Here is a 23,037-nt window from a genome sequence, read left to right as displayed (position 1 = left end):
GTAGGAAGATGGTATATTTTAAGGTATCCAAAGTATTAATTTTGTTTAATTTCAGATTTCATGCTTATGGGATTTGAACTACTTTTGCACTGGAGCACAGAACTAGTTTAAATCTTCCACAAGATAACCTATTCAGATCTGATAGTCATGAAAATAATTGTCTCAGCTTAACAAACATCAGGTTTGTTTAAAATTAAATGGATAAAATAAGATAAAAACTCAGGATGAAATCAGAGAAATAAACTCCGTTAAACCTCACAGAATGTACCTGATAACATAAAGGGAAAAGTCTCCTTGAACTGCGTTTGACTTCTACCGTAGTGACTTTATAGATACATCTATGTTGATTTCCTGATAATAGTACTGAAGAGGTGTTGCCGTTGTCTTCTTAGGGCTCCCCCGCTCCAATATTCAGATATAGGCTACAGTCTATTTCTTGATAGCCACCTCAAGAAGTACTAACCAGGTCTGACCTAGCTTAGCTTTTCAAGATCAAGCAAGATGCGAAATAGGGAGGTACCTAAACCCACAGATTTTACATTCTAAGCCTAGGTGTAAAAATATTCTTCAGTCTTACCTCTAAATATTAAGATGAAATTGATTGAGTTTTTATTTAAAATTCCATTTGGAAATTAAACTACCAATCTATTAACATAGCAACATATTCGTTCCAGATTTCTAAAATCAACATGCAACGAAAATAATTTCTTCCTTTTGTTTTCCTGAGATGGCGTCTTTAAACAGCTAATAAAGTAGCTCCTATTTTCCATTCTTTCTTATATAGCAATGTTTCTTAACTTCGACAACTTTAAGATGTGTGGACTTCAAATCCCGGATATCCCGTTAGCATAGCTGGGTAGGGATTTCTGGGAGTTGAAGTCCATACATCTTATATTTGGCAAGGTTGAGAAACACTGTTCTATCGATATGCTCTTCCTACTATTTTCCTGGCTTTACGGCAGTACTGAAAAAGAGTAACCATTTCAAATGCTACAAATCGTTTTAGGGTAGCAGCGACGGGGGGGGGGACGGGGGACGCGGGAGGGGGAAAGAATGGGGGGCGGAGTGGCGGCTCGTTGAGGCACGCGCACAGGGAAGGGAAAACAAAATAATGAGGGGAGAGTAGCTAGATAGGTCGAGTGCACGGACGCGCACCGAGGGCCGCCGAGAGCGGGAAGGGTGGAGCTGGATGCTAGCGAGTGGGGTCCGTCTCAGTCCCGAGCCTGGCCGTGTTGTGGAAGCGGCGGCAGGTTCAGTTCCCGGTGGTGGGGCCGGCGCTGCTTCCGTCGCCGGTTATAGTAGCAACAGCAGCGGCAGCAGCAGTGAAACCGTCGCGTCGCTGCCAGGAAAGATGAGCCTTTCTCCGAAGGAACTGACGAGCCTGCTGAGCATCGTGTCTGAGGAGGCCGGAGGCAGCACTTTTGAGGGCCTCTCTACCGCCTTCCACCACTACTTTGGAAAGGCCGAGCATTTCCGCGTAGGCTCAGTCCTGGTGCTGCTGTTGCAGCAGCCGGATCTGCTGCCCACGCCACCGCAGCGCCTGACCGCCCTCTACCTACTCTGGGAGATGTACCGCACCGAGCCGCTCGCTGCAAACCCCTTCGCCGCCATCTTCGCCCACCTCTTGAATCCGGCGCCCCCAGAGCGCGTCCCCGCCGGCTCGGGGCCCGGAACTGCAGGGAGCGGCGGCGGGGACGAAAACGAAAGGCCGCCGCTGTCAGGTAGCTCTCTCACCTGGCCTCCGCTTGGGCCAGGGCGAATAACCATGGGGTCGGCCCCTTTTGCCATTTCGGTAAAAGCCTAGACCTCCTATGGTATTTAAAAAGATGAAACTTGTTTTGAAATGGGGGACGAAGCAACATGAATTCTTTGGAGGCTGGGTTGTAATATCTGAGCATTTTGCAACTTCTCCCTCTTTTAAACTGAGTGGTCAACCCTAGTTCAGTAGACTCAACCAGACTGAGAGGAATAATTTCGACATAATTGTAATTGCAATAACTGCTTCTCCTGTAACTCTTCATTAATTATTTTCGAATATCTCAGTTTTCAACTTCGATTGTTGCTGAGACTGAGATCCCCAGTTTAATGCTAAATATGACCTGATGAAAAATTGGAAAACATCCCTATTCTGTTCTAATTTAATCATCTCTGTGTTATATAACCTACAGGTTTTGGTATAAAAATGCACAATATGAAAGTAGACAATTGATGAATAGGTAGTATGTATCCTGTGGTAATCAGCATGCTTTTTGTTAATAGCAGTATTTGTACAGTAACATCATAAATACACATAAATATCAAGCATGACTTTGAACTACATTTGGAAATTAGGTCCCATACTGGAAGTAATATTTCTGCTGTCCTCTGTATATAATTGTTGACTAGAAAGTGATTAATAACAGCTAATGATTTGTTTAGATCACGATTGTCAAATTCGCCAAGTCAGATGACGTGTCGCGATGTATTGCGACTCTTTTTGCACTGCCGGCAATGGGGTGGGCGCAGCTTCGGTATGATGAAACCGGCCCACGGGCTGGCAGTTTGACACCCCTGGTTTAGATAAATGACAAATTGCCAGTATGATTTTATCTATGGGTAAGATCAGTGAATTGTGGCAATAAATGAAGCTATAGGTAATGTTTTATATTTGTTGATATCAAGGAACACTTATTTGTGGAGCCAATGATATATGCATTATTATGGTCATGTGAGCAACATTCTCTTCAGGTTGGGAAAGATGATGGTGGACTTTTTCCTGCCTTATTTACATTTTACCTTCCATTATTTCTACCTCTTCTCTATGGTTCAAGTTCTCTTAGCTTAATTTACAGCTGAACGGAAGCTTCGTATTTCATGTTATTGTATAATTTACTATACAAAAAATGAGATATTGCTTGTGAAAACCTAACTCAGTATTTTCTTAATGGACACTTCTACTCTGCTTACTTGATGGTCTTGAAGACAGAAGGAAAAATGTATTTTCACAATTCCCTCAATCCAGAACCTTACTTTTAGCACTGCCTTTGTCTCTCTTTCCACATTTTTCTGAATGGATTTAATGGCGAAAATTTTTTCTGCAGACCAGAGAGTGTGGGTTTGTGTGCTGCCTGCATCCCATGGATGGGGCTTTGCTTGTTTGTGCAGACCGGTTGTTGGCATACTGCCGCCCGATATCGGTCCACGGACTGGGGCTTGGGGATCCCTGACCTAGGGAACCTGGATTACCAGATAGCAATAAGACTTATATATCACTTGACAGTGCTTTAGAGCCCTCTCTAAGCAGTTTACAGAGTCAGCATATTGTCCCCAACAATCTGGATCCTCATTTTACCGATCTCGGAAGGATGGAAGGCTGAGTCAATCTTGAGCCTTTGGGATTTGAATTACCGAACTGATGGCAGTCGGCAGTCAGCAGACTGCCATCATGGCTCTAGATTAGTGATGGCGAACCTTTTAGAAACTGAGTGCCCAAAGTGCAACCCAAAATCCACTTATGCATCGTCGGGTGCTGGGTGGGTGTGGCCCATTGGCTGGGCGTGGCTGCGGTGGTAACAGCAGACTGGGTGGGACTAAAAAGTTCAATCAATCCCAACTTTGCGAGATCTTTTTTTTCCCGCGAGAAGTTTAAATTGATTGATTGAACCAGCGGCGGAGGCCTAAAGCGAAAAGGTTTTATAAAACCCAGCTGAAGGCCTAGGACTGGGGCAAGGGCGTGTGTGCCCACAGAGAGGGCTCTGTGTGCCCCCTGTGCCACGCGTGTCATAGGTTTGCCATCATGGCTCTAGATGGATGGTTGGATGATGAGAATCCCCTTTCCCTGCTTTTATCCCAAGAATTTCACTGAATTCATACTATTGTGGATTGAGCTCACAACAATAAAAATGCTATAACTTCTTTGAAAAACGCTACTACTATAAAATAACTTCTTTTGTTTTTAGGCTTTTTGCCCCCTATTACTCCACCAGAAAGGTTCTTCCTTTCTCAGCTGATGTTGGCCCCTCCTAGAGAACTCTTCAAAAAGACTCCAAGACAGATTGTGTCAATGGATGTAGGAAATATGGGCCAATCTGTAGATATAAGCGGTCTTCAGTTAGCATTAGCAGGTAACAAATCATTTCTACAGACATCTTTTTTAATGAAAATATGAAATGTGATTAAACTTGCATGTGAATATAGGGAGTCCTCAACTTACAACAGTTCATTTGGTGACTGTTTGAAGTTACACGGCACTGAAAAATGTAACTTATGACATTTTTCACACTTAAGACCATTGCAGCATTCCCATGGTCACGTGTTCAAATTTCGGATGCTTGGCAACTGACTCATTTATGATGGTTGCAGTATCCCAGGGTCATATGACCCCCTTTTGCCACCTTCTGAGAAAGTCAATGGGGAAGCCAGATTCACTTAGTGTCCATGTTGCTAACTTAACAGTTGCAGTGATTCACTTAACAACTGTGACAAGAAAAGTCGTAAAATGAGGCAAAACTCACTTAACTAATGTCTCATTGAGCAACAGAAATTTTGGGCTCAATTATGGTCATAAGTCAAGGACTCCCTGTATTTTTCTTTTTCCTCATAACTCATAGCACATTTTTAGTTTTACCTGAAGTTAATCATATGGGTTTCTGCAATATTAATTATGTATAGTTTTGGAGAAATAATTTTTGATATATTAGAAGGTAAATGATTTCCAATTTGGTATGGAGTCGCTGTCTGTTTTTGTTCATAAATCAACAAAGCACACAAGTAATATATTGTTTTGTCATTATTTGAAAACAAATACCCTATACTTAAAACAAAAATTTCCTTTTTAGAAACTTTCGTTTATAGAAATATTGATTCTATATGTGATGGGTCATTTGTGCACCGTGAGAATAGCAAATCCGGTTTCAAGTTCTAAGCCTTTGCTATGTTAATATCATTGAAATGACAAATACTCTGAAATGCAATGTGCTTGTATAAGAGCTGTGATAGAACTTCTAAAATTGCCTTTTGTGTGGTTCATAGTCCCACAAATTCATATTCCTTACAAGCTTGTCCCCCCCCCAAGAACTCACTTATTTATGAAATTTTATGCTAATATTGTTGACTATAGAATACTTCATTAGTACAAGGTAAAGGAGATTTACTATTTTCCCTGCTTAGAGAAGAAAGAGTTATAATTGAGTTGATGCTGAGGTTGTATTATCAGATTAAATTTTTTTTTAGCTTTTGACCCTAGCTATAAACTTTCAAGTTTTCAAACTCTTTCTTGTAGCAAGCTGACTTGAAACTCATATCAATCAGTACTATGGTCATATTGAGATTAGAATCTATTCTCATAATATTTTTATAAAGATGAATGAAACTATGAACAACTTTAATTTTTAATCTGATTCTTAGATTATTAGTTAGATATTTTAATGGACCTGGTCATTTGAACGTCAGACTTTTTCCTCTTTATTTGTTCTATTTACCTTCTTGCTCTCAAAGAGCTCTAGAGAATTTGAAAATTTGCATGCTATTTTGTGGCCTTTACCTAATAAAGAAATTGCTCTGATGTTTTTTTTTCTGAAGACTAACATGGCTACCTTTGCTTTTCACCTAAAGAAAATATAGTGTAAGTAACACATGAGCTTATTTTTTCTAATCTTTATCAGAAGTGTGAGAAAGGCATGGATAGTAGCTTCATGCCATTTATATCAGTAAGCATAGCTCACACATTACAGTAGTAAATTAATTTTGGTGGACCCTTCTATAAGCAGCTATTTGCGATATACATTATAGAATGATGGCTAAATTCATTCTCTTTCTTTTGAGGTTTAAAAAAGTAACTGCTCACTGTATCTTGGGAAGAGTGATCTAATCTTAATATTTACAGTGGATTTTTGTTGTTGTTATTCTGTCTCTCACTGTTAAAATAAATCTACCATTACTATAGACTGTCATTTCTTTTTCAGTGGGCAAACATACAAAATCAGCAGGGAATTAAATATTTTTTTCTCTCACTGTAGAAATTAATTCCATGGGATTATTGAAACACATTTCAAAATAATATATTGAATGAAATTGCCATGATCAAAATCTTTCTTAAAAATTAACCCTGAACATTGATACTACACATGCTTGCATTTTATTTTGTTTTATATCTAAGTCTGTCCTTTTTAAAGTAAAGATAATTTTGTTATAAACAGTAGTGGTATATAAGTCTGTCTCCAGACAATAAAAATATTAGATTTTTTTTTCTATATCTGTCAGCAAATTAGTTACCATTTAACTGCCAGTGGTACCTCAGTACTGTTCATTAATTGGTTCTTGAAGGTGCAATGAGTACCAAAAATGATCAGTAACAGACAAATATTTCCCATAAGGAATAATGTAGTGAATCACAAGACAACTGACATTGACAAGTTCTAGCTTGTCCATTGAGTACCAAACAAATGATGAGTACTGGGACAAAATTTTTCCATCAAAATGCTTTGAGTACCAAATTCAATGAGTTTCAAATCAGTTGGGTACCAAGGTGCCACTATATTTAGAAACTTTGGCTCTGGGACAGGTGCCAAGTTTAGAGTTTAAAAACTGTAGTGGAATGATTTGATGTTTTATAAATGTAATATGTGGAGACAAAATGTTTCCTTTTCAGCTATGAAGAATGCTGTATAAAGGCTAAGAATAACATTGTTGCTTCATAGAAACCACAGGGTTTTTATCTCTTAAGAGGCATAAACAAGAGAACAATAAAATTCTGCAAACATGCAGGAAGTGTTATAGAGCTCAAAAGGTAATAGTGATGTTGTGATAATCATCTTGTTAATTCAAATAACTGAGTATTTATTTATGGAATAATTTGTGTAAACTATTTTGTCCACCAATAGTCACTTGTTGGAAACTCAGCTGTATCTCTAAAAATAAAGTAGCATGGTCAAAGAGCTGTTAGAGATTAAAAGTTTTGGATTTTAAAGAAGAAATGATTTATTTATTTGTATTTGTAGTTATTTTATAAGTATCTCAAGGCAGCAAACAGACCTTCCTCCTCCTATTTTCCTCACAAAACAATCCTGTGAAGTGATTTGGGCTGAGAGAGAATGACTGCCCAAGGTCACCCAGCTGGCTTTCATGACTAAGGTGGGACTAGAATTCAGGGTCTCCTGATTTCTAGCCTGGTGCCTAATTTTTACAGCTAATCCTAATTTCTCATTAACAGAAATAGTGTGAATTTGTCACAAGTTTATTCTTGTTCTTGTGATTCAAGATTTGGGAAATTGAAATTGAATTAATTTTTCTTTCAGAACGTCAGTCTGAGCTGCCAACACAAAGTAAAGCTAGCTTTCCTAGTATTCTCAGTGATCCTGATCCAGATTCTTCAAATTCTGGGTTTGACAGCTCTGTTGCATCCCAGATTACTGAAGCCTTAGTGAGTGGGCCAAAACCACCTATTGAAAGTATGCATCATTTTGGAATATTTATTATAGAGTTACAACATAACAATTAATCATTTATTTTCCATTCCTTATTTCTGTTCATGTTTATATTTGAAAATAGTGGTTGTAGTTACTGTTGTTCATATGAATGTAGTCCTTCAGTTTGAAAAGCAGAGGATAAGGAGAAGATAGTTGCATATTTTCCATTGTGGTTGAACATGGAGCAGTGCCTTAGCTACTATATTGACTTTGCATAAACCTGTACTATATTCTACTGTTTATATTGATATTTTATATTGTATTATGTTATATTTTATTTAGAGTCACAATTGTTTTTTGTAGGGCCTTAAATTCTGTTCCTTATGCTTTGATTTTCCAGAATATAGTTTTGTTGGGCAGAATGGCATGGTGACATATTACTATTTTATTACTAACTCAGTTGGCATTGGAGAGTTTTATAAAGGATATCTCTGCAAAAAAATATGCTGCTTTATATAAAATTAGAGTCAATAAGTGCTAAGAAAGATCAGCATAGAAATATGCTGGTTTAGATGCTTGAGATTGTCAGTTTCTGGAATAGATAATACACTATACTACATGTTGCAAAGTAAACTACAAAGAATAATATAATGTATTATATATAAAATACAGAAGCATAGATCATACACTTGGGAACATTTTGATTGCTGGGTAAATATTTTAAAAGAGATATTTTTTAAAAAAGAATGTAATATATTTTTCCAGGTCATTTTCGACCAGAATTTATCCGCCCACCACCTCCACTCCATATTTGTGAAGATGAATTAGCTTGGTTAAATCCAATAGAGCCAGATCATACAATTCAGTGGGATAAGTCAATGTGTGTTAAAAATAGCGCTGGAGTGGAAATCAAACGAATCATGGCCAAAGCATTCAAAAGTCCTTTGTCATCACAGCAACAAACGCAGGTATGTTGTTAATTGCTGACTTGTTTAATTCTTTTAAAATAATATCTTAATTTTAACAAAATTAAAGCTAGCTCAAGTTTACTAGAACCCCAAGATTGTGATATAAGATTAACAGTTCAGTAATCACATCAAAAAGTAAAAATTAACATTCCCTATAACCTTTCTATGAGTTGCTGCTTTAAGATCATTGTCTTGACTTGACTTATATGCTGCCTTGCTATTGAAATTGAGAACTCAAAGCACTTTTCAGTGTTCACTAATTTTCTTAATGTTTAAGTTATTAAAACATAAAGATTGGCTTTTAAAGATTGGGGTAAAAAAAAGAATCTTCTTAAAGACACAAGAAAGAAGTGGCCAACTAACTACAGAAGAGCTGTAATCTGTATACTATGAGTTCACTCTGACAACTGATGGACTCTGAATGGTTGTTACAGGGAGCTGGAGGCTATTCCTGCTAGTCTACTGCATCTGAAACCTTGGTTGCCACTAAGATAAGATAAGATAACCTTTATTGCCATTTTTTTTACTGTGGGCACAATGGCACACATCAAAAATGAAATTTAGTTGCCCGCTCTCAAAGTGAAACACATACATGACACACACCTAAACATACTATGTATAAAACCCCTACATATACATAACAAATAAATATTAAATACTGTCCATCTTGAATATATAATGGAAGGAGGAAGCTTGAGAGTTCACAAGGTTAATGCGGTATGGAATTAACTATGGCTGAATATGGATGTTCTGTTACGGATACCATGAAGCCTCCTCCCAGAAGGTAACAAGGAAAACAGGTTGTGAAGAGGATGTGTAGTGTCCCAGATGATCTTACGGATCCTGCTCAAGCAACACTTCTGTGCTATGTCCTGGATGGGAGGGAGGGAGCTGCCAATGATCTTTTCGGCCATCCTCACCACTCTGCACCGCCTTCCTGTCTGAAGCAGTGATGCTTCCAAACCAGACTGGGATGCTGTATGACAGGATGCTCTCGAATGTCCCCCTGTAGAAAGTGGTCAGGACAGGGGAAGGAAGATGTGCTTTTCTCATGCGACGCAGAAAATGCAGGCGCTGCTGTGCCCGCTTCACCAGTTTCTCACTGTTGAGCGACCAAGCCAGCCTACTCGTTAGCTGCATACCCAGGAATTTGATGCTGGTAACCATCTCCACAGGTGAATCATTAATGCACAGAGAAGTGTGGCTGTGCCTGCCTTTTCTGAAATTGACAATGATCTCTTTGGTTTTTCCGGTATTTAAAACTAGGCTGTTTTTCTTACACCAGTTCACCAACCCCTCAACCTCCTTGCGGTAAGCTTCCACCTTGTCATCCTGAATAAGGCCCACTACTGTTGTATCATCTGCGAACTTCACAATATAGTTGGTGGCAAACCTAGCACAACAGTTGTGGGTCAACAGGGCGAACAGCAGCGGACTTAAGACGCAGCCCTGAGGAGAACCTGTGCTTAAGAAAGAACCTGTGCTCAAGAAGAGAAAACAGCTTTAGATTGGATTGTGCCTTTACAACCTCTACCATCTGATGGATCTTGTCACTCCCCATGGTTTACAGAGGACTTAAGGCAGATGAAACAAGAGAAGAGACAAATAGAGCATCACTGGCATTCTACAGGGAGAAGAACTTGATATGAATTAGAACTGCTGTTAAGGCCTACCTTGTGGTGATAGGTTGAGAGGCTCTAATCAGCCACTCAGGCCGTAGTTACCATTCAGTTGGATTACTGTAGTGCAATAAACATGTGACTAAATTTGATGAATGAATGAATGAAGGAAGGAAGGAAGGAAGGAAGGAAGGAATGAATGAACGAACAATTGCAGAGAAGGCCGTTTCCTTTATATCCTGTAAACGTCTCTGAACACGGGCAACTTCAAGAACAGCTTATTCTGCAGTTCTTAATATCCAGACAGGTTTATAATTAAGAAGTTGTTTCTCAGGTAACTAGATAATTGAGAGGTTGTATCTCAGGTAACCAGGTTGTACTATTTTATGGCTTAATGTCAACATTAAATGTACCAAAAAAAGAAATTAATAGTTGAGATCATGATTCCAGAGCAGCACTATCTTACACTAATTTCTAGTCTAGCAGCCACTTTGTGAAGCAACTGCAGTTTCTTAAACTTCTCAGGATGCTTCTTGCAATATCTACAACCTACAAATCTAGGGTATACCCTATCTATGATGAGCACAACCCTCCAGAGAAGAATCAAAACTAGTTAATAAATTGATTTTTTATTTATTAAATTTAAATTTTGTTTTTTATTTAATTTCATATTGACTGATTTTTAATTCAATATAAGTATGGTACATGTCTCTAAAGTTCTATATGACTTTTATTGGCTTCAGATAGGGGATAGAATAGAGTCCTGAAGGACTCTATTTAAATTGCTGACTTGTATATTTTTGTACTTTAATGTTTGAACATGAATGCTTAAACTATTAGCTCTACAGAAATCACTTTTACTAGCAATAGAATTTAAAACCTTTATTGGCAATTCCCCTCATTTTTGCACATCATGCCATATTGGCTGTCAATAATTACTGCGATTTTTCTATAATTTTATTTTAACTAGTAATTTAGATAAATAAACTAAGTTGAAAGGTAATCTCTTAATTGTTAATACTTAAACTGTTTTCCATTTTTAAAATGCAGCTTCTTGGAGAATTGGAGAAAGATCCTAAGCTTGTTTACCATATTGGCCTCACTCCTGCCAAATTGCCCGATCTGGTGGAAAACAATCCTTTAGTAGCTATAGAAATGCTGCTTAAATTAATGCAATCAAGTCAGATAACTGAGTACTTTTCAGTATTAGTCAACATGGACATGTCTCTACATTCAATGGAAGTTGTAAATCGGTAAGTAAAATGCTTTTATTACTATATATATTTAGTTAAACAAGTTTGATTTTTCAACATCTATATGAAGCTAGTTTGCAAAATTCCATCACAGTTTTCTCCCATGAAGAAATTATACTTTGAATGATTGTATTAGTGAAGTAAATGTAGTCCTCAACTTATCACTGGAACCAGAATTTAGTTGCTAAACAAGTCAGTTGTTAAATAAATTACGCCCAACTTTAATGATTTTTTTTGATCCAGTTGTTAAGTGAATCACATGGTTGTTAAGGGAATCTATTGCTTGTTGGAAGCTGGCTGGGAAAGTCGCAAATGGTGATATGACCTTGAGACACTGCAACCATCATGAACACATGCTGGTTGCCAAACATCTGAATTTTGATCACATGAACAGGGGGATGGTGCATAAGTGTGAGGACCAGTCATAAGTCACTTTTTTCAGTGCCATTGTAACTTCAAATGATCACTAAACAAATAGTTGTGAGTCAAGGACTATCTGTAATTTGATCTTCACACATTCTGTGGAAAGTAAGTGGTAGTTTGGAATATAATCTAAAGCCCTAAATCAGTGATGGCGAACCTTTTAGAGACCGAGTGCCCAAATCGCAAACCAAAATCCACTTATTTATCACCAGGTGCCAGGTGGACATGGCCCACTGGGTGGGCATGGCTGTGGTCATGGCAGATTTGGTGTGGCCAGGGTGGGCGTGGTCACCTCGATATTGCTCGTGGGGAGGGATGCCTGTGGGAGCCGGGCAGGTTGGGGGAGATCCAGGGGGTCTCTGGCAGGTGGGGCGGTGGGCAGGAGACTCATCCTGCAGGGTGAGATGAGGCGAGGCAAGGCAAGATAGGGTGGGGGTGCCATTGTCGCAGGGCAAGGCAAGACAAGGTCCAGGGCAGCTGCTGCCTGACACCATCAGCCCTCACACACAGAGGCCAGCGAGCGTATGGGGGCCGACAGTGTCCGTCAGCAGCCACAGCCCCACTTTGGAGCTCCACAGCCCGCCGCCAGCAGTTCAGAGAAGCCGCCTCTGAGCTGGACTGCTGGCTGACAGCTGAGGAGGTGATGCAGCGGGTCGTGCCCAGAAAAAGAGTATGCGAGGCCAGGAGGGATGGGACGGGGGGGAGGGAAACTAGCCATGCTGGGATGCATCCCGGCATGTGGGACCTCGGCGAGTTAGCGGGCAGCTGGTTGAAGAGGGACAATTGCCATCTCTGGGGCATGGTGTGTGTGCCCACAGAGAGGGGTCTGAGTGCCGTCTCTGGCACACGTGCCATAGGTTCACCACCACTGCCCTAAGCCCTTGACCCTTTGAGATATTAGGACAATGATCACTATAGGTTAGTTTACTATCCACTCTAGTAACATCCTTGTTTTCCTGTATAAATGGCTAATTGTGATTATGGGAGGTACTTTATAATTATCCTTTCACTGGTGTTCTAATTGCAGTTTCAGATGCTATATTAAGATAGAGCAGATCTTTTTTTTTTATTAAAAGTTTTAAAAAAATTTATACAATATATATCCCAAATCCCTCCCCCCTCCCCCACTTCCCAAAGCTGATTACAGGGTTAAAAATAAACAATCATAATTTAACTAACATTATCCAACTATATTAGCAATCAAATCCATAACATACTTTAACTCCTTTTCAAGATAAATATTAACAAATTAAAAACATAAATAATATAATTAAAACATAATACTAAAAATAATATAAATTCAACCATCTTAAACTATTAATAATAATCTAAAATTTACGCATAAGCTAAATAATAATTTTCAGTCTCATATTTATTCTGAATATAATCAATCCATCTTCTCCAAACAGAAATATATTTTTCTTGTGAATAATCCTTCAGATATGTGGAGATTTTTGCCATTTCTACTAAATTAGACACCTTAAGTATCCATTCTTCCATAGTAGGCAAAGAATTTTTCTTCCAATATTGCCCCACCAATAATCTTGCAGCTGTTATCAGATTCAACATCAAATTAATTTCTTTAACATCAAGATCTACAATAACACCTAACAAAAATAATAGTGGCGTAAACTTTATCTTTCTCTTAAAAATCTTTTGAATATTCCACCAAATCTTAATCCAAAAAGCTTTTATATCTTTACAAGTCCACCAAATATGATAATAAGTTGCATCTAAGCTTCCACATCTCCAACATTTGGGCTGTAAATTAGGATACATACAGGACAGCTTTTGAGGATCCAAATGCCACCTATAAAACATTTTATAAAAATTTTCTCTTAAATTTTGAGCTTGAGTAAATTTTACATTTCTAACCCAAATTGTCTCCCATGTGTCCAGTAGAATCGGCTCTTGAATATTTTGAGCCCATTTTACCATACAATCTTTAACTAACTCCGTTTCAGAATCCAATTCTATTAAAACATTATAAATTGTCTTTATATGGGCTCGAGTTTGGTCTTTAATCTGTTTTATCAAATTCACATCCTCTAAAGTAATACCAACCTTTTGATCTAAAGTCCATCTTACTAACAATTGGTTGTACTGAAACCAAGAATGTACAATATTTTCTTGCTTCAATTCAGCTAAAGCTTTTAATTGCCAATCCTTCCCTACCAAACTAAGTAATTCCTTATAAGAAATCCTATCCAAATTCACTCCCCTAGATACCCTCTCTATTGCGTGTCCAGGAATTCCCCAAATTGGAATTTTAATAGTTTAACCTATAGTAATACTTCTTCCAGACACGCAATAAAGCATTTCTTAAAATATGAGATTTAAAAACCTGATCTATTTTTTTATTATAAATTAAATATGCATGCCATCCATATAATAAATCCCATCCCTCAAGAAAAAGTATATTTTTATTAGTTAAATTAAGCCAATCACTAATCAATGTTAAAGCCACCACATCATAATACAATTTTAAATTAGGCGCCTTAAGCCCTCCTCTTTCCTGTGCATCTTGTATAATCTTCCTTGTGGGTCAGAATCAATTAATTTTGGCGATAAATCTTTCCTCATGTAAATAATTACTCCCCCTTTTTTCTGCAGAGCAGAGGCTATAAAATGTAATCCCAGCCGGGAGTTAATCAAATACTTTTGGTCCTTTGGAGTAATATGAGTCTCTTGCAAACATACAACATCATTCTTATGTTGTTTCAAATAGTGAAAAACTTTCTTTCTTTTCTGTGGTGAGTTCAAACCATTAACATTCCATGTCAGAAACTTAGCCATCTTTAGTGGCCTGAAGCCTCTGGAACACTGCTTGTAGATCTGCCATCGATGATCTCTTCGGTCTTGTTCCTCCCACTGGCTCTGAGGTAATCGAATGTGATGTAGATCCAGCATCCACTTTTTGCTGTTCTTTTTCTTTACGTCTATGAGCTGCACGAGTCATTCTCTGTTCCTTTGGATCATCTTTTGTCTCCAAACACTGTTGCATAGATTCAACCTGCAAATCTCCTGAGACTAATGACATTGCTCTTTCAGCCAGCTGTTCTTCAAGCTTTTCATCAATTCTCTTAGATCGTGGAAATGGTGGTGTGCCTGCCTTCAGAACAGAAGCATAAAAATCTCTTGCTTTAAAAACTGTATTAAGTCTATAACGTGTTCCATCATAGTTCACCACTATTCCAACAGGTAAATCCCATCTGAACTGAACCTGTCGTTTTTTAAGCTCCTCAGCCAAAAAAGCAAAGTCCTTTCTTTTTCTAAGAATTTTTGAAGGTATTTCTTTTAAAATTATAACATCTTGAGCTGCAATTTGAAATCCCTGCTTATAAAAAGCCTGTATAATTTCATTACAAAGTGATCTTCTGCAAAAATAAATAACCACATCTCTAGGTAAATTTCTTTGCCTCGCAACCCATGAATTAACCCTAAAAACTTTTTCTATCTCTCTCAAAATTTCTTCAGGTTCACATCCCAAAATAAGAGCTAAATCTTCTGCAATTTCTTCTCTCAGATTCTCTTGCAAATTCTCCTTCAGCCCTCTTATACGCAAAGCAAATTCCATGTCTCTATATTGTGACATAGTAATTTCATTCTGTGTTATATCAACATTATTTTCAACTTTTCCAACTCTATCTTCTAATCTTTCAACATTTCCCACCACTTTGTCCACATGCTCATCCATACGCTCTACATGGGCTGCTAACCCTTGGAGAGAGCCAGCACTATATCTTCTCTCATCTCCCTATTTTTCTCCTCAAAAAGCTCTGCCATCTCGTTTAATCTGTCGTGCTGTTTTCTCCAAAGCATCTTGTAAGTCTTTAAGTGTTAATGCCGGCAGTGGGGAGAAGGTGGGGGAGACTTCGGCTTGGATTGCTATACAGTCTGAATTACCGGCGAGGAAATTGAGCTTTTAGGGAGAGCAGAAATTCCAGGGCGTTTAGAAGCCATTTCCAAACCACTTCTTATAAGTCTTATATGATCTTATAAAACCAACAGCTACAAAAGATGAAAAGAGGGGATAGTAAAAACAATTCCCCCCCCCAAATAAGAAAGGAAAGCTTGCTCTTTAAAAAAAGTAACCAAAGTCCGTTACGTTGTTTAAACTTTCTTGCTAAATGAAAGTGAAAGTCTTTCTTAACATTGTCCTTTCAAACAAAGAAACGGCATTCCTCCACCATTTTGCTCTTCTTCCTTTTTTTAAAAATAATGGATGAAGAAGATACTTTAATTATTTCCTGAGTTAAAGTCCCAAGTTCTCACAATCCTGATCCTCCTGATCAGCTCCGTCCGCTTTTAATTTTACTCACAGATCTCTTTAAACAGTAGATGTGGAAGCAGCGTCTAGCTTTGTTTGGGGTGCGGAGATAGCCTGACTCCGAGGGAATTCTCCCCCTTCGTCCTCCCCCCAAAAATTTATGGAGGACCTGGGGAATTCAACCTCTATCCGAGAAAGCTCACCTCCTCCCCTTCTCCCAGGGAGGGAGGCTTCAAGCCGCGAAACAGCTGTTGTTCGCTGTCTCTGCAGGCTTTAACACATTCCCAGGACAGATGGCTAAAGAAAAGCCGCCATCGGCGCGGTAATCGCCACCGGAAGCCAGGATAGAGCAGATCTTGTCTATATGCATGGGAGGGAGAATATTGGGGAAAGAGAATTGTAAGGAGTCTTGCATGGAAGTGATGTTCTAATGAGAGACACTTGCAGTTATTTAATTGGACTCAAACACAGTTACTCTGTAATTTTTATATCAGTACAATTTGTATTGGTGATTCTTCGAGATAAATTTCAGCAATATTTACTCTTTTTGGTACTATGATTAACACAGTAGCTGTTCAAATGTAATATTTGACTACATTCAGTTTATAAAAAGCCAATATTCAAACATGCTGTAGTGATACATAATGGCATCTTATGGTATGACTGAAAACAATTGTTCATTCTTTTGAAGACTGCAAAGTTTCCTTTCCCTTGATGATAGGAAAGATAACATTCTAAATGGAATATTTTGATGTGAACTATGAGCAGCAGCTTTTGAGAGTCAATCAGAAAAATATATTCATATATCCATAATCTAACCAATAATTATTATTTAGTTGCATTCTGAGGAAGGATAGATATTACATTAACTGGGTGTCCTCTACCACAGCATGTTATTTTGGTCCATTTAAATATTTTATGTATTATAACATTTAATAATAGTATTGTTAGTCATGCTAGATGCTTTAATTTAACAAAAAAGAGATATAACAAATATTTTGAATGAAATATGGCAACAATCGTATATAATCACTCAGAACTACTGTTCCCCTTCTAGTTGAAAAATTTAAAAGCTTCATGTGGATAGTGTTTGGAGTACTAATCAATCATCTTTTTAAAATTAGGATAAATGTTGCCTCTTCTATCAGAATATCTTAGCTGTATTCTATCTCAGGTATAAACTTGCAGTATAAATTGAGATATAATGGAAATTATTTATAATTTAGCTATAGCTGAATGAAGTACAATGAAGAATGATTAACTCTTGTTAGGGCCTATAAACTTTTTATGTATTTTGTATAAATTGGGCAAGATAATTGGTGAAAGATGAATTAGTGGACAAAGATAAGCAGTCCAAAATGACTTAAATCAGTGGCTCCCAACCTTTTGTATACCCTGCACCCCTAGAACTCTTCTGATATATTCTCGCACCCCTTACAAAAGTTCGGGGTGAATTATGAATATACACTATAATTTTGAAAATCCAGGTTTGTGTACCCCCTGGAATATCATTTTGCACCCCCAGTTGGGAACCTCTGACCTAAAAGAACAGAATGTTTAGAAGCACAGAATATAATGGAACAAGAATACAATGTATATATTAATAAAAAACAGCAAAATAAAATTTTTTAGAAAATATTTTTATATCATGCCTTTATTATTTTTATAAATAACTAAAGATGATGAACATATCTAATATTCCTTCTTTGTCCTATTTTACCCATAACAATCGTATGAGGTGGGTTAGGTTGAGACTAATTGGCCCAAGATCATCCAGCTGGCTTTTCCTGAGGGACTAGAACTCAGTGTTACGATTTCTAAGCTGATGCCTTAGCCCAGTGATGGTGAACCTATGGCATGGGTGCCAGAGGCGGCATTCAGAGCCCTCTCTGTGGGCACGCACGCCGTCACCCCAATCATAGGCCTTCAGTTGGGTTTTATAAAACCTTTTTGCTTTAGGCCTCCACCGCCTAAAAAAAAAAAGGTTCAATCAATCACTAGATTTCAACTTCTTGTGGGAAAAAAAAAGATCTTGCAAAGTTGGTATTGATTCATTGAATTTTTTAGTCCCACCCAGTCTGCTGTTACCACCGCAGCCACACCCAGCCAATGGGCCACACCCACCCAGCATCCGACGATGCATAAGTGGGTGTTGGGTTGCAGTTTGGGCACTCGGTCTCTAAAAGGTTCGCCATCACTGCCTTAGCCACTAGGCAAACTGGCTCTCTGTTATGATACAACTGAAGTGACAGATGGATTATCAGCAAAGATGGCCAATTTGAAAATAATTAACTTCTAAATATTTAACAGGCTCACTACTGCAGTTGATCTTCCTCCAGAATTTATTCATCTTTATATATCCAATTGTATTTCTACTTGTGAACAAATTAAGGATAAGTATATGCAGGTAAGTGTCCAAAGACATACTATAGCCTTTTGGAATAAAAGAATTGAAAATGCAGCATTTGACACAGAAAAAATTCAGGGAAGCAAAATATATTGTGGCAGAGTTTAAGAACTGCAAAAAACCTCTTGACTAAAAAAATAGATTTTAGTTCCTTATGTTTTTATCATATTTCACATACAGTATACAGTATACACATAAGATGTTGCATACATAGAAGACCAAGGGCAGAAACAAAAATCACATTTAAGTTTCTTCAGAATATAAACTTAATAACAAAATTCTGTTTATCTCTATACTTTAAATATTTCTCTAGAATGAATAGAGCAGAATACTTCAGTGCCTCTGTATAAATTTGCTTATTCATATGCTTAAATATGTTATTGACAGCCAAAATACAAAAACAGTCATTGCTGCAAAGAACTTTCTGGTTGGATAGGAATATTGCTTTAATGGATAAATGTAGCCCTGTAGTTTCTGGATATTTTTCACAATTCAAGGGTCCATAACTTTATTGGTTTTACATTTGAAGGAGGATTTTAACCTTTTGAAATATTTATATTTTGTATTGATATTTATCTCTTTCCATTTGAACAAAGATGTTTTTTCCACATTTTTCCCCTTTAAAGGGTGAGATGTTGAGCCTATGCTCCACTTACATGTCAGATTTTATTAGCATGCCATTTTCCTGACCTTGATGAATGCAGACATTCCTTAACTGAACTATAGGGAGAAAGGAAGATGACTTAGATGGAGACCTGCAATATCCATTGCCTACGCAAATTAAGTCCACAATGAAATAACACCCAGAAGCAGCTCAGGCAGAAACCTCCCCAATTCAGAATTTGTTGCAATATTTTATTATATCTCAATAAAAATAGCCTACCTATGGAGTTGATTTTTACTTAGTGGGGCTGACATCAGGTGACTAACCATTTGATGATATATAATGACAGTACTCTCAAGGTGAATCTAGATTGGAAATTGAATGAAAGAACTTAATCTATTCCTGCTTTTCCCCCAAATCTTAAAACTTCAGATAATGGTGCATATTGTGAGGATAAATGAATCATTTGCAATGGTGCATATTGTGAGGATAAATGAATCATTTGCTGCTTTCACCATCCTTACAGGAGGCATCACTTTGAAGATAATAGCTTTTTGAAGTTTCACGTAAGAAACTACTAGATCTATTAAGAGACTTCACTGTTAGCTATTCTGCTTATCATGGAAGAAACTCATTTTTGATCTTTCCTGTTTTACATTAATTCTGTTCCAGAGATAACATTTCTGCATTAAGTCAACCATCACATATTCTTGCACAAATCCTCTGGAATGACTTCTTTCATTAGTAAACTCTTACCAAAACATAAGTCAAATTTGGGAAAAGGTCATAAACTGCTTTTAGTCATCAGTTTCTTTTTTTCTTATCACTTTTGAGGGAAGAGAAGAAGAAACAAAGTGGGAGATGTAATGCTTTGCTGTTGGTATCTAGACAGGTGCATAACTTCAGTTTTCTTTTACAAAAACAGATTTATAAGCTTGTTTAGCATAGCCTGGATTATTACATTCATTAGAAAGAATAATCCGCCATTAAATTGTGAGAAACCTATTAGTGTAATATTTGCATATTTTTCATTATAATCTTTTCTGGTTGAAAGTAGTGAATATAAAAAGGGAAACAAAAAGGGCTTATCTTTAGAACATTAGAACAAAAAAATCCGATTTCACCTTGCCTTAATTCCTTTGAAACAGGTAGTCCCCAATTTATAACCACAATTGAGACCAGAATTGTTTTTAAGCAAGGTGGTTCATTTCTACCTGATTTTATGATCTTTTTTGCCGTGGTTGTTAAGTGAATCATTGCAGTTAAGTGAATCATGACATCATTAAGCAAATCTGGCTTTCCCCATTGATCTGGCTTGTTGGAAGCAAGCTGGAAAGATTGCAAATGATGATCACGATTCAAAAATGCAACTGTCCTAAAATAACTGCTAGTTATCAAGTCCTAAATTTTGATCATATAACTGTGGGGATGCCACAATGGTTATAAATATGAGAACTGGCTGTCACTTTTCATAACTTTAAAGGGCCACTAAATGAAGGGTTGCAAGTTGAGAATACCTGTAATTCGGAGTTAATTTGAAATAATGGCAACATTTCAGCAAATACTTATGTGGTATTAGGAATATCAGTTAATTACAGAATTCTACAATCTTGCAAACCTGGATAAATTATGAGTTGACTTGGCTTCTTCAACAGATTTTTTGCTATAATATCAAAATTATTCAAATGTTTCTTTTAAAAAAAACATTGTTTCTGTTTGCTTTAGAATCGGCTGGTACGTCTTGTTTGTGTATTCCTGCAATCCTTGATTCGAAACAAAATAATTAATGTACAGGACTTATTTATAGAGGTACAAGCCTTTTGTATTGAATTCAGCCGGATAAGAGAAGCAGCTGGACTTTTTCGATTGCTGAAGACACTCGACACTGGTGAAAATCCTTCAGAAACAAAGATGTCCAAATAAGACTGATGTGGAAGATTTTTTTTTATTTGATTATTGTGCAAAAATTTCTGTATAGTTTTTTGTTGCTTGCAATTAAAATATTTGTGCTTTATTAAATAATGCCTTTCTGTTGAAGCTTTTGTTGATGATAGAACAACCTGAACTAATTTGAACTTTAAGTAAATTAACCTGATGTTAAACCTGAAACTCTACATGGGTGTCAACCTACCTAGCAAAATATTGTTATTGTCATCTGTGTCCCAACTAATTTTTATTTTTAATCAGTTTTTTAAAAAATAAATTAGAAAAAGTTGAGAGCTTACATATTGTCAATTAACGGATCACCCACTAAAAATGATAAACTACGGACCCAAGAATCATTCTTGCAAAGGTAACAGGCTGCTATGGAGCTTTAGAACAGGAATGTCAAGCTCGCAATGTCACGTAACGTGTTGCAACTTTTTTTCCATTGCTGGCAATGGGGTGGGCGCGGTTTTGCTATGATGCATCCGGCCGGTAGTTTGACACTCCTGCTTTAGAACATCTCTTTTTAAAAGATGCTTCTTTTTCAAAGTGCTACTAAAAGCTATGAGTAGACTGCTCTTGTTGAAGTATATGTTTGATTCAATCAAGTGCTTAACTAGGATTGTTTTGAACAAGTTTAAGATCAATGGCACATTAAACTCCTAGGATTTCCCAGTCAATATAAAATTGCTGAGAATACTGGGAATTTAACTTTATGCATCGGGAAATAGCGGCTGTCAATAATAGATCATGGCAGTGATCTTGCTAATGTGAAATACTGTATTTACCTCTGATCGAGAAGTGGCATTTTGAAAGCGATTTATTAGCCTATCATTTACTGTGCAAAATGGTTAGTTAAACCTATAATAGTTTTATAGTTTTTCAGGAGTCTCCTACTGAATTATTATAGTTCATACTAAAACTTCACAAAAAATAAAAAAGGATATTTATAAATATAATGGGAGAAATTCATGCTATTTTTTGGGGCAAAAACATTTAAGGCACTCCTTCAATAACTTAGAATAAAAGATTGTTTTAAAAATACACAAGCAGTAATAAGTTCTAATGGTATAATAACAACTAATAATTAAGCCTTACACCTCATAAATTAGAACAGGATACTGTAAAGATTTAATAATCAGTTTTCTACAACAAAAATAGATGTTTTGATATCTAATATTCATTTCAACATATTCTGACACTTTCAAGTCTTGACAGAAAAAACTAGTGTAATTCAGGACACTTCTATTTCATCTCCCAGGTATTTTTATAGCCAATTGTCCTCTGAAAATGGATGTTCAAAAACACATTCAATTCTATTTCCAGAAGACATTTTCAAGGCATCATCAAATAGCAATCATTTTGACTTAATTAGTTCATGGGGGCTGTGTCTTATTGATCAATGCTGGGTATGCATAGATCAATGGTGCCTAAATTGGTGATATACTTACTGTATAGTGTTCTATAACAGGTTCTTAATGAGAACCCCACCACCTTCATATAATATAAAAATGTAGCAGAAACATTTATTTTGTAATATACAAACAATAGCTTATTTATAAAAGTATCCTATGGTCAGTAAACTTAAGTTTTGAAAAATTTCATTTTTATACAAAGGCAGAAATGGCTTATTTCCACCAATATTTTCTCTAGATCTCTGAAAAACTAAAGGCTGGGAAACAAGGAAATACCCTGCAAAATCATAATATAGTTATAAAATAAATTCCTTGCACAAAACAACCTTAAACATTTGATTCCTAATCCTTTACAGCAGTGGCCCCCAACCTTTTGGGCACCAGGGACCAGTTCTGTAGGGGTTTTTTTGTGGACCGGAGGGGGCGTGGTTTTGTGTGTTGCCTGCATTCCATAGACTAGGGATTGGGGAGCCTTGCTTTACAGAATCTAGGTAGCCTACTGAAAAATATAGCAAAAAATCCAAGAAATTTGGAAATAAAAGGACCTGCTTCTCAGGAGTTTATTTAAAACTAGTAGATAGACAAAAACACAATAATATAGGTAAAAGGATTTATTTGACTTATAGTATTGGTCCATTTATTAACTGATTCTATTGAGATGTCTCTATTTTGGGCAGGAAGAGAATCAAGTACAAGGCTGCATGGTTTAACTTGTGCCTAATGCAGCCGTTGTTTACTTTGTAATCATTTAATGAGGGGAAAAATTA

General features: G+C 37.0%; 1 protein-coding gene across 4 annotated transcripts; it reads left to right on the top strand.

The window, feature by feature from the left end:
- The first annotated feature begins 1,039 nt into the window (after positions 1-1,039).
- On the top strand, positions 1,040-20,966 carry CNOT11 (CCR4-NOT transcription complex subunit 11). 4 transcript variants are annotated; one of them, XM_039355779.1, is made up of 8 exons: positions 1,040-1,721; positions 3,939-4,103; positions 7,275-7,427; positions 8,151-8,353; positions 11,023-11,225; positions 18,229-18,325; positions 19,362-19,495; positions 20,655-20,794. In XM_039355779.1, exons 1-7 carry the CDS (start codon positions 1,190-1,192, stop codon positions 19,485-19,487), a joined length of 1,479 nt encoding a protein of 492 aa, XP_039211713.1. In that variant the 5' UTR covers positions 1,040-1,189; the 3' UTR covers positions 19,488-19,495; positions 20,655-20,794. The 4 variants fall into 4 exon arrangements, with proteins under 4 accessions (XP_039211713.1, XP_039211712.1, XP_039211714.1 ...); XM_039355778.1 differs by lacking the exon at positions 20,655-20,794 and having other exon boundaries at positions 19,362-20,648; XM_039355777.1 differs by lacking the exon at positions 19,362-19,495 and having other exon boundaries at positions 1,041-1,721; positions 20,655-20,966.
- The last annotated feature ends 2,071 nt before the right edge of the window (positions 20,967-23,037 follow it).

The sequence above is a fragment of the Crotalus tigris genome, unplaced genomic scaffold, assembly GCF_016545835.1.
Source record: "Crotalus tigris isolate CLP2741 ecotype Arizona unplaced genomic scaffold, ASM1654583v1 scf7180000018759.1681925, whole genome shotgun sequence".
Taxonomy (NCBI): domain Eukaryota; kingdom Metazoa; phylum Chordata; class Lepidosauria; order Squamata; family Viperidae; genus Crotalus; species Crotalus tigris.
The sequence above is the reverse complement of the archived record's forward strand: the minus strand, read 5'-3'. Positions and strand labels throughout refer to the sequence as shown.

What these genes read in the sequence shown, in the direction of transcription:
- CNOT11 (XM_039355777.1), top strand. Translation starts at nt 1,190, where the DNA reads ATGCTAGCGAGTGGGGTCCGTCTCAGTCCCGAGCCTGGCCGTGTTGTG. An exon ending in CATCACAGCAACAAACGCAG is followed by an intron (nt 8,354 to 11,022) that starts GTATGTTGTTAA and finishes TTTAAAATGCAG; the next exon opens with CTTCTTGGAGAATTGGAGAA. An exon ending in TTAAGGATAAGTATATGCAG is followed by an intron (nt 18,326 to 20,654) that starts GTAAGTGTCCAA and finishes TGTTTGCTTTAG; the next exon opens with AATCGGCTGGTACGTCTTGT.